The 16,163-nt window shown below is 36.5% G+C and overlaps 1 protein-coding gene across 1 annotated transcript in view; it reads left to right on the plus strand.

Moving 5' to 3' along the window:
• The first annotated feature begins 5,278 nt into the window (after positions 1-5,278).
• Positions 5,279-16,163, plus strand: part of zgc:154142 (uncharacterized protein LOC555481 homolog) — a 49,048-nt gene continuing 38,163 nt past the window's right edge. Inside the window, exons 1-4 of the mRNA XM_046863379.1 lie at positions 5,279-5,706; positions 12,640-12,773; positions 13,840-13,933; positions 15,465-15,605. Of these exons, the coding sequence (XP_046719335.1) occupies positions 5,571-5,706; positions 12,640-12,773; positions 13,840-13,933; positions 15,465-15,605 (505 nt within the window). The 5' untranslated portion in view covers positions 5,279-5,570. The remainder of the gene's footprint in view (positions 5,707-12,639; positions 12,774-13,839; positions 13,934-15,464; positions 15,606-16,163) is intronic.

Consider the following 16,163-nt stretch of genomic DNA (forward strand, 5'->3'; position numbering starts at 1 on the left):
TTGCTAGGACCCTGGTGCTACATAAACCAACATAGAGCTACATCACACAACATGGAGCTACATAACAGGACACAGAGCTAAGGACTCAAGTAAGTTGTCTTCGCCACATAAAGTGAATCGTGTGCAACTCAGTGCAAACAGTGAAGACAAAAGACAGTGTAAACAGACAACACAAGACAGTGTAGGACAGATGCACAAAACACAAAATAGCGCCGCCTGTAAACCTACTGTATAACGTGTTATATAATACGCCGTGCAAAAGAGAACTGTATACAATAATGTACTTGCAAATGAAAACAAAATGTAAACACACAAGCTTGTGCAAAACAGCAGCAGTCACGTAGATGTGCAAAACAGCATGTGAACTGTTATATAGTTATGATAAAATAATAATATTAATAGGTGGTGCTGAAGACATGGATGTGTGTGAATCGATGGGTGTGTGTCACTTCGTCACTTACGAATGGTATGGTCAGGTGTAAACAAATCTTTGTCCTAATAGTGTATTTCTAAAACAGCCCCAATAAAAAGGATAAGAATTTTTGGTCAAGACTTGTTTTTCATGGAGACTGATTATTAAATTAATACTTGTTATTAATAATGACATTTTAATACTTTGTATTAATTTGTTCAGTAAAAAAAACCCAAAAAAAACTAAACAAATCTTGAAGAAATTTCAAATACTCTTACACTGTCTTTAGTGGGATTTCATTAAACAGTGGATGTCAGGATTTTGTTCTCTTTTGTACATAAAGAAATCAGTTAATTTAGTGTCAAAATGTCAGTATATTACAGAGATTCATAAACCAAAGTTGGCGCATGGTGACTTTTGATTTGGCCTATCATGCCATATACTGTAACACATGGAAAATATGGGGGAAAATGCCATTGCCACAAATCTTAGTTTCTAATTTAACAAACGATTTTTGCTGAAAAAATGTGAATTGAATATAAATGTAAAGAATATAAATACAACATGGTGGGGGTGCAGTTACGGCTTTGTGACACTCAATGCACAGCTAATTAAGGAGGCACCGAGGCAGTGGCACGTAGACAAAAGGAAAATGTTTACTGTTTACTTCAATATTTCATTATGAAACAAAACAGCTTCAGCTTTCACAAAGTATGGTGGTGAGAACATTTAATTTTATGCAACATTCACATTTGGCCCCTAATCAATTGATTTTTGGCTTTTCATATGAAAAGTTTGGACACCTCTGGTATAGAGGGAAATTTTTGAATGTTCAATATGTATTTCTTAGGCTTTAGGGAATCCCTTCTCAAAGCCATGACTTCACTTTAGCAACATTTACAAAAGCATGGTTTTGCAATTAGTCAGAAATTAAAATTCTGCTCACTCTAGCAGTATGACAGACTGGTGGCTTCTGCTCACACTTCATTTCATGCTGAGACACTGCCTGTACTTTCGCTCACTTGTTTCCCTTGATTAAATCCTGACAATATGGCTATCTATTTGTGGTGCTGTGTAGCAGTAACCCTAATCAAAGTGTAAGCTAGTGCTAATGATGCTGCACAGCCTCTTGACATACCATGATAAATCAGGCTAAACCTAAACCTCAATATATATCGGATACCGGATTTATGTCACTACTGCAACTGTAGCATTGGTTCATATTTTGTTATTTAACATTTTGATGCTAATTAAAATTTTTTATTAAGCATATTAACGGATATCTATCATTAAAGAATATTGTATGCTAACCACATAAATAATAAATAATAAACAACACACAAATGTCTGCATCCCCAACATCTTACTTTCTGTTAGCTCACACAATTGCTTTCACAATTTCATCATTTACCTTGGCATAACGCAAAAGTAATCGCTACCACAAGCGAACGTTTTTTCACTACTCTTGTCTTTTACATTGCTTTTATTGGGGTCCAAATTTTATTCACATTCGTTCTAAATGGCTGTGTTAGTTTTCAGATGTCTTCTGTTTCACCATACCAAGTGGTCAAACATTGGTTTATCTGTAGCTACAACTCTGAAATGACCCCTGGATTTTTTTTGTGTAAAATATTTGAATATTTCATTGTTATCTTAACTGAAGTTTTTATTTTTTTTTATTATAAAGAGAATTGCTTCCAAACACATGATCACAAATGTACACTATATGGACAAGTTTGTGGACACTTTACTATTAGATTGGTATCTGCATCCTATTCCACATTCAGTCCCTATTTGCTGTTATAATAACCTCCAGTGTTCCACTCGATTTTGTAGTGTGCTTGTGAAGAGTTGTGCTCATTTAGCCACAAAGGCAAAGAAAAGTCAGATATTGATGTAGGTGAGGTGAGGTGAGGAGGTCAGGAGTGCAGAACCATCAAATTTGTGATTACAGTTTGGGAAGAACCAAATATGATTGAAGAATTAAGGTGTCCCAATACTTTTGTTTATATGGTATGGGTATTTTGGGTCAGATTGTTTTGCATACTACAACTACAGTTAATAGCTACAAAATCTGATAACATTTTTACATTTGTCCCAAATGCTGTAGAATTAGTTTGAACTTTTGAGGATTTATTGCAAATAATATACATTGGTTACTCTGTTAGCCAAAATTTTTTTAATTTTCTTTCAATACCAACATTTCATGTGTGCTTTTTTTGGATTCATAGCATATCATCAGGCAGGAATAGCTCCAAAGGAAGAGCAGTTCTCATAAAGTATTACATTTTTTTCGTAGCTATACAAGCTTGAGCTCTATATCTTTTGTCATGCAGTAATGCAAACGCTCACTAACTAATTACTCGTTCTACTCTTACGAAAGTCTGGTTTTATTTTCTGCAAAAGCAAAGAAGTTTACACAGGAATGATAATTATATCTATGCTATCAGTGTGACCAAATAACAACACACATATTATTGTTCGAGTAACTCTCATATATAGTTATTTCATTCGCCATGCAAACTGGGCGCCTAGAACTATCACACAAGGCACCTCAGATAAAACCATGGTCAAGGCCTCTTGGGGAACAAGTGTAAGGTGACAGTGTAATCTTACTGATAGCAGTTAATAACAGGTTCCATGTCTTTATGAGACCTGCAAACAGCCCTTGTTCTGCTCTGCTATTATCATAATGAGATAGTGAAGTGCCTTTTACTGCAAGCTGGCTGCATGACTGCACCATTATATCGTTCTAATGCTTACCTTTATAACCGAATCAGATTTCACAGGTGCTTTAAAAAACCTCCTTGGGTGGGTTAAAATATCAAACAAATGCAGCGACCCGATTAAATAATATGCATGAGAGGTTTCTTGTTTGGTGTTTTGAGTAAAAGTCAATTTTTATGCCTGATATCAGAGATAGAAAAACATTATATAATGCATTGCTGGGTTCATTCAGGCTTTCAACCAAAATACAAACCTGATCTGTTTAATAGTTTAGTTTGAACCACACTAAAAATGTTTATATACAGTTCTGTCATCGCTCTTTTTTGTGTCATTTGGACTTGTACACAAGGTATGTGTTTTTAGTTCAGTTCAATTTATTTTTATTTGTATAGCACTTTTAACAATGGACATTGTCACAAAGCAGCTTTACAGAGATACAGTTGTATAAAAGAATGTATAGTTTATGTAAAGGAAAGTTTAGTGACTATAAGTGTGTTCCTTATATCTTTAAGTTTATCCCTAATGAGCGAGCCAGTAGCAAGACTGGCAAGGAAAAACTTCCGGACATATTATGTGGAAGAAACCTTAAGTGGAACCAAACTGAAAAGGGAACACATCCTAATCTAAATGGCACTGAATATTCATCCATTACAGGTTAATTATTGTGTAGGTGTGCAGTGATGTCCCCTTATTTCACCTGTTTTTCCAGAACATGACAAGCTGCTTTTCATTTCTTTTTTTTTCTTCTTTTTTTTGCAGTATTAGCTCCAAGAGAGTATAATGAATCCAGTAATAACAGCAGGGGCGTAGCCATCATTTAAAAAGTGGGGGGGACGAAATGTGTAGTGTTACCTGTTTTTTTTTCCTCCACTAAAAAAGTGAGGGGGACGAATTAACTTTTTATAAAAAGTCCCCGGCGTAATCTACGCCCCTGAATAACAGAGACACTTGTGTAGTGAAATGCTTACAACTTTTTTACTCACAATTCTTATAATGTTAATAATTAAAAAAAATATTAAACAAATTTTCCTCACAGAAAACCATATGAACAATAAGCAATAATAACCTTTTCATTGTTATATAACCACCAGTGGGGGACCGCAAGGGTTTTTTTACTTTGTTAATTTATTTCTTAAATATCTTTACTTTAAAGGAGTATTTTCATGTTGAGACACCTCTACTTCCCTACATCCTTGTGTGTAATATCGTACTTTCTGCTCCATCACGTTACTGAAAAACACGCCTTTCCTTGTTACTTTGAAGTGTGTACATATATTGCGCTAAATGAGAAGCTTTCATGAGATCACACGTCTCTAGTAAGAGTGTGTATGGAGTAAGAGATCTCTCACTGTGTGTCTGTAACAGTAAAAAATACTCTCCTTATAAGAGAGATGTGTAGGAGAATGAAACATTGAATTGCATAAAATATTTGAATATAGTTCTTATAGATAAGTACTTGAACATGTTATTACTTAAATACATTCAAAAGCCAATTTCTATTGTACTTTTACTCAAGTAGAAATGTAAAACGAGTGCTTAGATTTTTTTTTTTTCCTGTAGTGACTGCTGGCAAAAGCAGTAAGATCAATTGTATAGGTATTTATGACTGTCATTCTTATTGTTATAAGCCTATTTCTCTGGTTGGACTTGATTTAATCCTATCCAGTGTACTCACAAAACAATTGTGTGCATAAAAGTCATTTTAAATGCAATGGCAGCTTTAAATGAAATTTGTGAAAATTTATAATATAGATATTGTATGTATTACACAATGTGGTTGAGATTTAAATAGTGGGATTATGTTTGTTAATCTGTTCTGAATCTTTCCTGAGGGGTTTGGCGGCATGATTATTTATTTATGTATTTATTTATAGATTTTACATGTAAAATGGGGTCTCTGGCTGCAAACTCTTAAATTTCCCCTGCCATATACAATATGATTTCATTTGAGAATAAATTTTTGTTAATGATTAGATATTTAGATCATTAAATGGTACACGATGTGAACAAACGTTTGTGCACACCAGATTATGAGACTGGTTTTTGCTTTTTAACACATCCACATTTAGTAACCATCTGCTGTTATACTAAACTCGATTTTTCTGGGAAGATATTGCACTAGATTTTTTAGTGTGGTTGTGAAGATGTTAACTCAGATTGCAACAACTATTCGACTGTAAATTGCATGCTGAACTCACACACTGCTATTAACGCAAAGCTCCAGAACTGATCGTTACAAGCGATCACTATCACAAACAGAAGATTTTCCAATGCAGCCTGCCAGCATACTAGAGAACAAAGTGCAGCCTTACAAAGTTCAGCAACGAGCAGCATTTATGAACATGGGGTAGTTATCTAGGAAAGCAGCATTACTGCGGCTGTGTTCATCCACCCGAAGACAACTCGTGGGTGGAACAGCAAGAAGAGCAAGATGCCGTTGAGGAGTGGTCTGACCTCGCTGGAGAAGAGCCTCATTTTCTTGTTCGTGGCCATGACTGCAGCTTCCATCGGCCTGGTTGCGGTTTACGTCACCAAGGCCAACAGCTCCAGTAGTGCAGAAGGAGAAGGTGAGCTTTTCAAAACATCATGTTGTGATAATTAATACAAAAATGTATTGCGATTCCCAATCCTGAAGATGGAAATGAAAAGTGTCAGCCAAATGAAAAACACACAAAATGTTCATAAATTACTTCAGCTAAAAGTATTATAAGAAGAAAGAATTTACAAACTTATTTTGAAAATTATTTCTTTTTAAAACATGTATGGTTGGAAAAATTACATCAGTCCTAATAGAGCACAAATATCCAGTGCAATAAGATCCATAGATCCGTACAATAAGAGTAGAACCAACAATGCCAATGATACAGATAAAGGTTTATAAACACCTGGCCATAAGATTGAAATGTGTTTTTCCTCCCATTCCCCATTTAGTTCCCATGTGTTTTTATAATAACCTCCACTCTTATGGGAAGATGTTCCAATATATTTGGCAGTGTGCTTGTGGAGATTTGTTCTCATTCAGCCAAAATGGTGTTAGTAAAGTCAGGTACTGATGTAGGTGAGGTGAGGAGGCCTGGAGTGCAATCAGTGTTCACATTCATCCCAAGATGTTCAGTAAAGTTCAGGTCAAAGCTCTATAGCAGGTCACTCAGTATCTTCCACTGCAAACCATGTAAAGCAGATACACTGTCATGCTGCAACAGTTTTGAGTCTCCAAGTTCAATTGAATATTGCCTATTGTGTCCAACTTTGTGTTAACAGTTCATTATCAATTGATAAATTATGCTGCATTCTTTCTATTACTGTATATATAATAATACAAACTAGATCTTACAGCTTATGGGTCCCCAGTTTGAACCTGAACCCAGGTTCTGTGTAACACATTTTATGTTATACACTTGTTTGTGTGGGTTTCCTTTGGGTTTCCCAATACACCACCCCCCACACACCTCTCACCCCTCATTTAATACATGGCAAAACAAATAAATCAAACCAAGTAATAAGAATTGTGAGTAATCCTGTCTACTGCTTGCTAGCTCCATTAGCTCCAGGGACAACTGATCAATTGTCTCATTTAGAAAAATAATTAAATGACCTGAGTTAGATATTACTGTAGTGCTGCACTTTAGCTCCCTTCAGCAAGCCTTAACTGAATTACAAAGGCCTGAAGCCATATATTAAATGGGTTTTGGCTTAATGTACACTAATCTATGTTAGCAGGGCTGGCATTCGACTTATACTGTAAAAATGCAAAAATCTGAATAGATTTAGATTTAATATCTATCAGAGCCCTTTATTTTAACAGTAAATGTTTTGCAGATTTTATTCCCTCTAATACTGCAGCCCCAAAAATCAACATTATATCTTTTTAGTAGATTGTTTTTACTTTTAGTACAAAAAAATCATTATTATCTATCTTATTGATGACAAGATGTAATGAGTTCCGTAGTAGCCTACAGTCATTTTTCTTTTGTAATATTCTGCTTGTAAAGCAATTTTGGCCATGAAGCAGTTTTAGGAGAGAGTGTTTTACCTCCTCTTGAATGCTAATGAGAATTCTATAGGCAACAGTATCAAGAGAAAACCTAGGAATGTGAGGGAAAACATCTTGAGAGTACCTGGATGCTCATCCTCCACTGGTCAACGTGTAAAAATTAGATTACAGTAGAGCTCATTCTGAGATCTTACGGATGTTAGTTGAAACCTTACCTAATAGCATGCATTGATACTGGTTCTGGTATTAGGTATTGCTGTGACATAATGCTCTTTAACTCATATGTATACATACTATACAATAAAACCTAAAATACCAACCTATAATACCAGGTTATACTTCTATTTGACAAGAATCTAGGGTATGCTGTTGGGCTATGAAAAAAACAACCCGAAAAGACCACGATCTAATGTGTAACTTTAAAAAAAAGAAAACAAATGAAAGCATTTAAGCAATATATCAAGAGAAATCCAGCATTTCCCTGCAATACAAGTAATCGGATCATTATCAGAGAGTGTGATCATTAAAAATGAGCAAAGGAATGATGAATGCAATGTTGACTTCTTTGAGAGCATGTCAGTTCTGCGAGCACTGAGCACTCAGACATGTGTGCTCCATTTTACCAGGAACTACACAACATTACACAAGAGGCAAAGTGAAATTCCAAGAAATTTTAAAGAGGACTCTCACTAAATCTGCTCGGCATGATAAACAAAGCTAAATATAAAGTTTCATGATTCCCTGATTAATGGTAAGAACATTACTCCTTTTAGTCTCAAAATCAGAATACTTCAAAAACCTGTATTTGGTCTGTAAATAAATGGTATTGATGCCCCCTTAAATATGACAAAAGGCTGTTGCTCAGGAATCAATGCCATTCTTTCAGCTCTGTCACACACTTATTATCACTTCAAGGTTCCAATAACATCTTTCTTGTGAGAAACAAAAACATCACCTCACACCCCCCTGAGGGTGAGTTGCAGTAAGAACATTTTGGAGCCTTGTCTCATGTCATATATCCGTCGGGTGCAGGAGAGGAGAGTAATTTTACAGAGGGTTCAGGCTGACAAGAGTGACACTGATGTGTTCAGCAACTGGCCATGGTTCAATCTGACAGACTCACTAATGTACCCAAAGAAAAAATGAATGGTAATTTGTTCCAGGAAGCACCAATGAACTGCTGTTCAAATGTTTAATAATATATTTGCTTATTCATAATAATTAGATTGGCAAGTACATTTCTCAATTTCAACATTGTGTACAAAGACTAAGAAATGTCACATGGTCAAGTTTTAGAAGAAAAAGCCCATGTTCATTTCAATACTCTCTGCCTTTATGCGGAAATGTCAGAACAGGAGGTAATATGAGTCTAATTTATAATCTTTTCAAAGTTCAGTCATGCACTTGTGGCTTAGGAGCACTGGAGGATATTTTCACTATGGTTGGATGATATGGCATATCATCGTTACATGATAAATTCAATTGTAGTACGCTCATCTAAACATGCCGCCGGCAGAACATTGTGTGCTATAAGTAAAGTTTGTTTGAGCGACCAATGTGCCACTCATGACATTATGTCCTGAAATTGCACATTTGGGCTGCAGTAAACATGCCAAATTAACAGTGTGAAAATTATTTTGAAAAAAATTCTATGCGTGCAATACAGATGAAAGTCAAACCTACATTTGGAAAGAAGGGTGGAAAAATCACATGTAAAATTCAATGTAGGATGAGCAAATGAATTGCAGAGGTGTAAAGAGTACCTGAAAATCATACCTTACAGCAAAACTTAGTCAAAAGTCACTTTTTTAATATGACTTAAGTAAAAGTGTAAGTGTCTGATTTTTCCAGTACCTGAGTATTTTGAACGCAGGCTCAAAGATGCACTAGTCCTCAACACCAAGACACATGTTAGAGAAAAGCTAAAAACAGTTGATTTGTGAGGTTTTATTTCCAAAAAATACAAATAAAATTGTACACCTCAACACTGCATTAACCAACACAACACAACAGCCTTTTCAACATTCCAGAATAAAGCCAAGATTAAAGTCAGGTCAAAGGACAAGAAAGACAAAGCAATTAATCAATCTGTCAAAAAGGTCTCTTAAATTAACAAATAAAATTACAGTATCATATCACAAAGTAGAAGAAACATTAGTATTTAATGGACAAATACCTTCTGCAGAATAAATAAACCACGGCAGATAAAGGTGTCGTGCCAAATAGGTAGAGTAAAAAGTACATATATCGAATCATAAATGTAGTTGAGTAGGGATTAAAAGTTACTTTTATTTTGACATTCAGTAAAATTGGAAAGTAGCCAAAAAATTACTTCAGTACCAAAACAAAGTACTGTACATTTACTCAAATACTTCAGCTCACTAATACAACACTTACATGTGAAAATAAATAAATCATGTTAAAGATTTACGAGTGAATAAATGAATCATTTAAAAAAACTCTCGTCTCATTGTCAGATTTAACATTAATTCTAAATCGATTCCGAAACACTATCTGTTACTGTGCTCAACATTCTTTGTCAAAAAATGGTCATATTTTACTTCATAGTAATGTGATATATTCAGTAATATATTTAGTCTGTCAGTCTAGTAGACTACAACATACACTATATGGACAGTATAGTTTTATGACTTTCCCAGCCATATGTTGTTCTTTTCCAAACTTTTACCACAAAATTGGAGACGCACAATTATATATGATGTCTTGGAATGTGGTAGCATGAAATATTTCCTCCACTTAAACTAGGAGAACCAAGTCTGTTTCAGTATGACAATGCCTTTGTACAAGCTCCACAAAGACTTCAATCTACATGGGTTGGAGTACAAGATCTTGAGTGGCCTGCTATAGAGCTCTGACTTCAACCCTATTGAACACCTTTGGAATGAATTGGAATGCTGACTGCACCTCAGGCCTCCTCACCTCACCTACATCAGAACCTGACAAAATGCCCTCTTGACTGAATGAGCACAAATCAAATCTTCCTAGAAGAGTGAAGGTTATTATAACAGCAAATTGGGACTAAATGTGTAATAGAATGTTCGAAAAGCACATACGAATCTAATGTTTAGGTGTCCACATACTTTTCTTGATATAGTGTAGCTTTTTTTGTGAAATGGTACAAACTGAGATGCTGTTAAAGTGGCTAGAAAATTATTAGAATTAAATTACATGAAGCAGTAATCAAATCTACATTGACCAGAGGCAAACTTATTTATTTTTACTGACTGGACTGAAGAATAAACATAGACTTTTATTTAGATATACCAATCTATTAAATTCAAAATGGAACTAGGACAACATTTAACAAGCAATAACAAAAACTGCAAAGTGCCTGTGTGCTATTTATAAAAATCCTTAAATAATTGAAAATTATTCATCATTCATTCGATGATGCTGACAGTTCACCTTTCAATCAAAATGAGCAGCTACAAAAGCTTACGAAATGATTTCACCAGTCTTGCTGCTGTATTCAGTTTTATACACTTAAGCCTTAGGTGAAACAAGCTGAAAATGCAAAACCTACTGTAATGGAAACAAGAAAACAACCATCCTTGTAATATATTGACACTAGAAGAGGATAAAATAGCAGAATGTGAAGTTAAACGTTTTGCAGTGTTGTTTTTTATACTCCCTTTGACACATTTGCTGAATAGGCGTTGTGTATACTGAGATTGAACCTTACAGATGTGTTAATTATTCTGTTATATTGTGTTATAAAATAAAAAATAAAGGATTTTCATGCCAGTGTGTATATGAAACCTGCTAGCATTTTATACAAAAAAGTAGTCAAATGTCATGTGGACACCTGACCATCACACCCATATGAGGTTCTTCTCCATGTTGGAAGCATGGCACAAGTTTTGCATTTTTAGCTTGAAACTGGCACAGGTTTTCACTGACATTTCCAACCTGTCACTGGCCCAAGCCATGGTTCCTACATGCCTAACGCCCACAACCATCATACCAGTGCCTAAGCACTCAGCTGACGAATGCCTGAATGACTTTCGTCGAGTTGCACTCAGCCTTGTCGCTATGAAGTGATTTGAGAAATTGGTCCTGAATCACCTCACCGCGGGCCTACCACCTACACTGGACCCACACCAGTTTGCCTATCGCCCGAACAGGTCAACAGAGGATGCAGTTTCCACGGCTCTTCATTCAGCCCTCACCCAACTGGATAAAAGCAACACCTACATCGGAATGCTGTTCATTGACTCCAAGCTCTGCATTCAATACAGTCCTCCCCACTGTTCTAATCACTATATTTAGTGTCCTGGGTATCTGCACCTTCACTTTCAGATGGATTCTGGACTTTCCTACCAACAGGCCTTGATCTGTTAGGTTGGGCAACCAGGTATCCTCAACCCTCATTCTGAACACTGGCATCCCACAGGGCTGTGTTCTGAGCCCACTACTCTACTTCCTGTTCACCCATGACTGTGCTTCTCTGCATAACTCCAACATCTTCATCAAGTATGCAGATGACACCACCGTGGTCGGCCAGATCAGCAACAATGACGATTTGGCCTAACAAGGAAGAGATCCGAAGCCTGACAGCATGGTGTGCCACCAAAAACCTGACCCTCAACGCTTCGAAGATTAAAGAGCTCATTGTGGAATTTCGGAAATCCAACAGCAGGAGACATTTCCCAGTCAACATCAATGGAACTGAGGTAGAGCGAGTCTCCAGCTTTAGGTTCCTGGGAGTTCACATCTCTGAGGATCTGTTCTGGCACCAGAACACTTCAGCTCTGGTTAAGAAAGCACAACAACGACTGTACTTCCTAAAGGAGTCTCAAGAACATATATCCCCAGGGATTTTAACGAGTTTCTACCACTGCATCATCAAGAGCATCCTGACCAACTCCATCACTGTATGGTATGGAGGCTCCACTGTGTGTAAACGCAAAGCCCTGCAAAGGGTGGTCAAAACCGCCCGACGCATCACTGACACCCAGTTCACAACATTATCAAGGACTCTTCACATCCCAGTCACAAACTGTTTAACCTCCTTTCATCAAGAAGGAGATACAGGAACATAAGCAAAAGAACCAGCAGGTTCAGGGCCAGTTTTTTTTCATCCACCATCACACTACTGAATTATACATACAATGTATATCTTTTTTACTCCTCATTACATCTGCACTATTTTATCTATATGTATGTATGGTTAAAGAAACAGCTTCATGCAACATGAACTGTATGCTGCAAGAGCCTGCAGGGATACTAGTAGCAGTGCACCTGAGAGAAAAGCAATGAAATGGAGAGAATAGACTATTGGGGATAATTTAATACATATTTATAGGCAAAAACATATTCAAATATAAGTCAAAGATTCAGATCAGTTTAGGCCAGCATAGAAGGCCTTGCTGGCTCTGACGGCCCACATACTGTATTTACGGCTGATGTTTCAGTGTAATTAATTCACTAAGGTCTTGACATGCAGTATGTGTGTGTTTATGTGTATCTGATGATCTGTGTGCAGAAGTGTTAAATTCAGGATGTGGGAAAGTGGTACAGCTAAATGGCGAGAAGGGGGATTTCAGCAGCGAAAATTACCCCAGCAGCTACGACAACAGCAAGAGCTGCAGCTGGAACATCACTGTGGCGAGCAAAAAGGTGGGAAATCTGAGGAGTCTGAAAACTAAAAACAGGACAATAAGGTAGAAAGTGTAGAAAAGGTATAGATGTAACTGTAGCTAAATTGAATCAAATAAATACTATTTGGATTTTTGTTAGCAGTGTAGTGCATCAGGGACCTGCTGAGGCAAAAAATATTGTGGGGTTGTGATATACTGTTGATGTAAAGAGAATAAGGACTCAGGAGGTCAGGAAGCAGGCATATGTGTGTGTGTTTGTGTGTGAAAGAGCAAGAGAGAGAGAGAGAGAGAGAGAGAGAGAGAGAGAGAGACAACATCTATTGTAGGTTTTTGTCTGAACCTTTCAGCTAGGCAACTCTGCTATCTGGAATAATTCATTGTCTAGAAAAAACTTCAACAAAATTCAAGCTCAGCAGGAGGCTGTCGGATTAAGTCACATTCCTCTGCACCTTCACCTTTTCTCTCTCTCTCTCTCTCTCTCTCTCTCTCTCTCTTCCTTTTTCTCTCTCAATCTCTCTCTCTCTCTCTCTCTCTCTCTCTCTCTCTCATTCTCTCTCTACTCTGTTTTTCATGCTTCATTGAAAGACATATGGTGTATGAATAGAATGATGTTAATCACACAAATGTACACACTGACTAAACTCAGCCACCTATCACATTAAACTCCTCCTTCCATTCACAATTAACACTTGATCATACTTTTGCTGCTACATTGGTCTAGGATTTTTATTTAATTGAATTTCATGAGCTACTAAGTTTATAAACATTCTATTGATTTGTACCAACTTTGACCTTAATTTAGATTGAAACTTGCTCACTTAGGAAAAATGGAAGAATTTACTCTTAGATTAAGCAAAGAAAATGTCAGATGGCACATTTGCAAGGATTTGCTCAGACCATCTAAGGTCAAACTAAATACATGCAAGTAGCCTATACTTTATTATTTGGTTTTGGTGATGAAAAAAGTGTTATTATACAAATTAATAATATTAAAAACAGACTGAAATGCAACTTGCGTCTATTTTCTGTTTAATTAATCTAACTGAAGCATTCAAGAAACAACCTGCATGTGTTTGTATCCCCAGGTAATCGTTTTGTGGTTCCAAGACTTCTCTGTGGAAGACTCAGGCACATGCAGTGCAGATGCCCTCACAGTCCAAGATGAGATCGGGATCATTGGTGAGAATTCTACAATATGCAAACTTCTTATTTTGGGCTGTAATTTTCTTAGGCACGAGTGTAGTCAAATAGTTTTTTTTTTTTTTTTTGGCAAATAGTGAAGATTGAAATGCAATGTTTTTAGCCCATGACAGCCCTTAGATAATGGGAGAATAAATTATTATTAATTGCTCTCTGAGACTACAGAATGAGACACAGCTGAGTAATATTTCAATATGGATTTTTTACAAATCTACACATTCACAGTGTCAGAATCAGATCATTTAAACAGTGCAAATTGTGAGGTATAGCCTCCATGGTTTGGACTTCTTTGTCCAGTATGTGCCACAAATTATCAATCAGATTGATGTCTTGAGAATTTGGAGGCCTGGTTAACACTCTGTTTCATGATCCTCAAACCATTTCTGAACAGTTTTTGCAGTGTATAAGGGAGCAGTATCCTGCTGAAAAAAGCTACTGCCATTAGGGAATTGCTATGAAGGGATGTACTTGCTCTGCAATGTTTAGGCATGTGTTACCAGTCAAAGTAACAGATATATAAATGCCAGGACCCAAGGATTTTCATAGGAACATTGTCCAGAGCATCACACTGCCTCGACTGGCTTGACTTCTTCCCGTTGTTCAACCACATGGTGTAAAAGTAAATTTAAGTCATCTGACCAAGCCACATTCTTCCAATGCTTGATATTCCAATTCTGGTGCTAACGTGTCTATTGTAGAAGTTTATAGTGGACATGCCTGTCAATTGTTTTAATATTATGACTGATTGGTATATGGGTATATGTGAAGAAAAGCTTTCTCAAGTGGTTTGAAATGGTTCTTGTTTTAGAAAACAATAAAAAAAATAATAATCACAATATAGTGATTTATTTCTCACTGGCTACCCTAAAAAAAACCTGAGAAATTCAGGTGCTTTCTCTTAATTGAAACATACTGGGAAAAATATTCTAGATACTGATTAATTAAATATTGCTTGCGGTCTCTGACCAACTTAGGAGACACACACATACATGATCTTCCCACATTTCTGCAGCTGCAGTCCTCCAAACTCCTCCAAGGCTAAGAAGATTGCACTTTGATGTCATGCCCGAGAATATTCCCCCACCAAAAACCACTTGGGATTCTGGGTTAGATGGAATGTTCCACATTAAAACATCCATCCAAACTAAACTGGAGTTAGTGCCGTCCGCCGCATTTTAAAGAGGACTGAGTCATCTCGCCGAAACTTTCCGATTTATTTGAACGCTGTTGCAATAGATCATAATAAATTGTTGAATGAGTCACACAACAGCATCCATGATAGTTTTGTTCCGTTGTGGCTTTTTTAGCCCTCAGATCTATTCCATGAACTTTCTTTTTCTTTCCCAATAGAAAAGTTATGAAAATCATAGAAATAAACACACTCGGATTGAGAATGATGACTAATATCCATTTGGTTTTATTAAGGCCCTATAAAGAATGGTTCTTCATTTCCTTAAAGAACTTTTCTTTGTGTAATATGAAACATATTTCTGTGTTTCTTTTTTCTCAGGGAAATACTGTGGTTATTCCAACCCTAAACTGATAGTGTCACTGGGAAACAGTTTGACGGTGCATTTCGGCACGAATGAAAGAAACACAGACAAAGGATTCAAAGCTATGTACCGTGCTGTGGACCCTAGTACAGTTACAGGTAATTAACCAAAAATAAAATGTAATGCTCATTTAACTGCATAACAATATTATTCACCCTTATAGTGGCCCATTGCTCAAGAAAATAACTCATTTCATTTAAATGTAGTTTTACTCTCATATCTGACTTTGCTCATGAATAGAAAGTGTGTGAAGTTCTTAAGCTTCAGCAGTCCGACAAAAAGAATAGATAGAAGTAAAGGAATAAATGGGGATAAATAGACACTGAATAAAATAGAGTGATAAAAAAACGGGTGCTTGAAGTCCTATTCTGTGTCATCTTGTAGACCCTCTTTTTTTCCCCATCAGCTTCACCTGATTGCATTAGGGCTGTTTTAATGTCAGTGCGATAATGAGAATACAATTGTTGCACTCTGTTCAGCATGAGGTTTAAGAGAGTGAGTTGTGTGCCTCGGTGCATTTGACCTAGAAAACCAGCAGCTGCATCAGTGACGCAGAAGGGAGAGTAGATCCGTAACTCAATTTATTTTTTATTTGTATAGCGCTTTTAACAATAGATATTCTCACTGGCAGTTAGATGTAGATTAAGATCCTCAAT

The sequence above is a fragment of the Silurus meridionalis genome, chromosome 2 (genome assembly GCF_014805685.1).
Source record: "Silurus meridionalis isolate SWU-2019-XX chromosome 2, ASM1480568v1, whole genome shotgun sequence".
In the NCBI taxonomy this organism is placed as follows: domain Eukaryota; kingdom Metazoa; phylum Chordata; class Actinopteri; order Siluriformes; family Siluridae; genus Silurus; species Silurus meridionalis.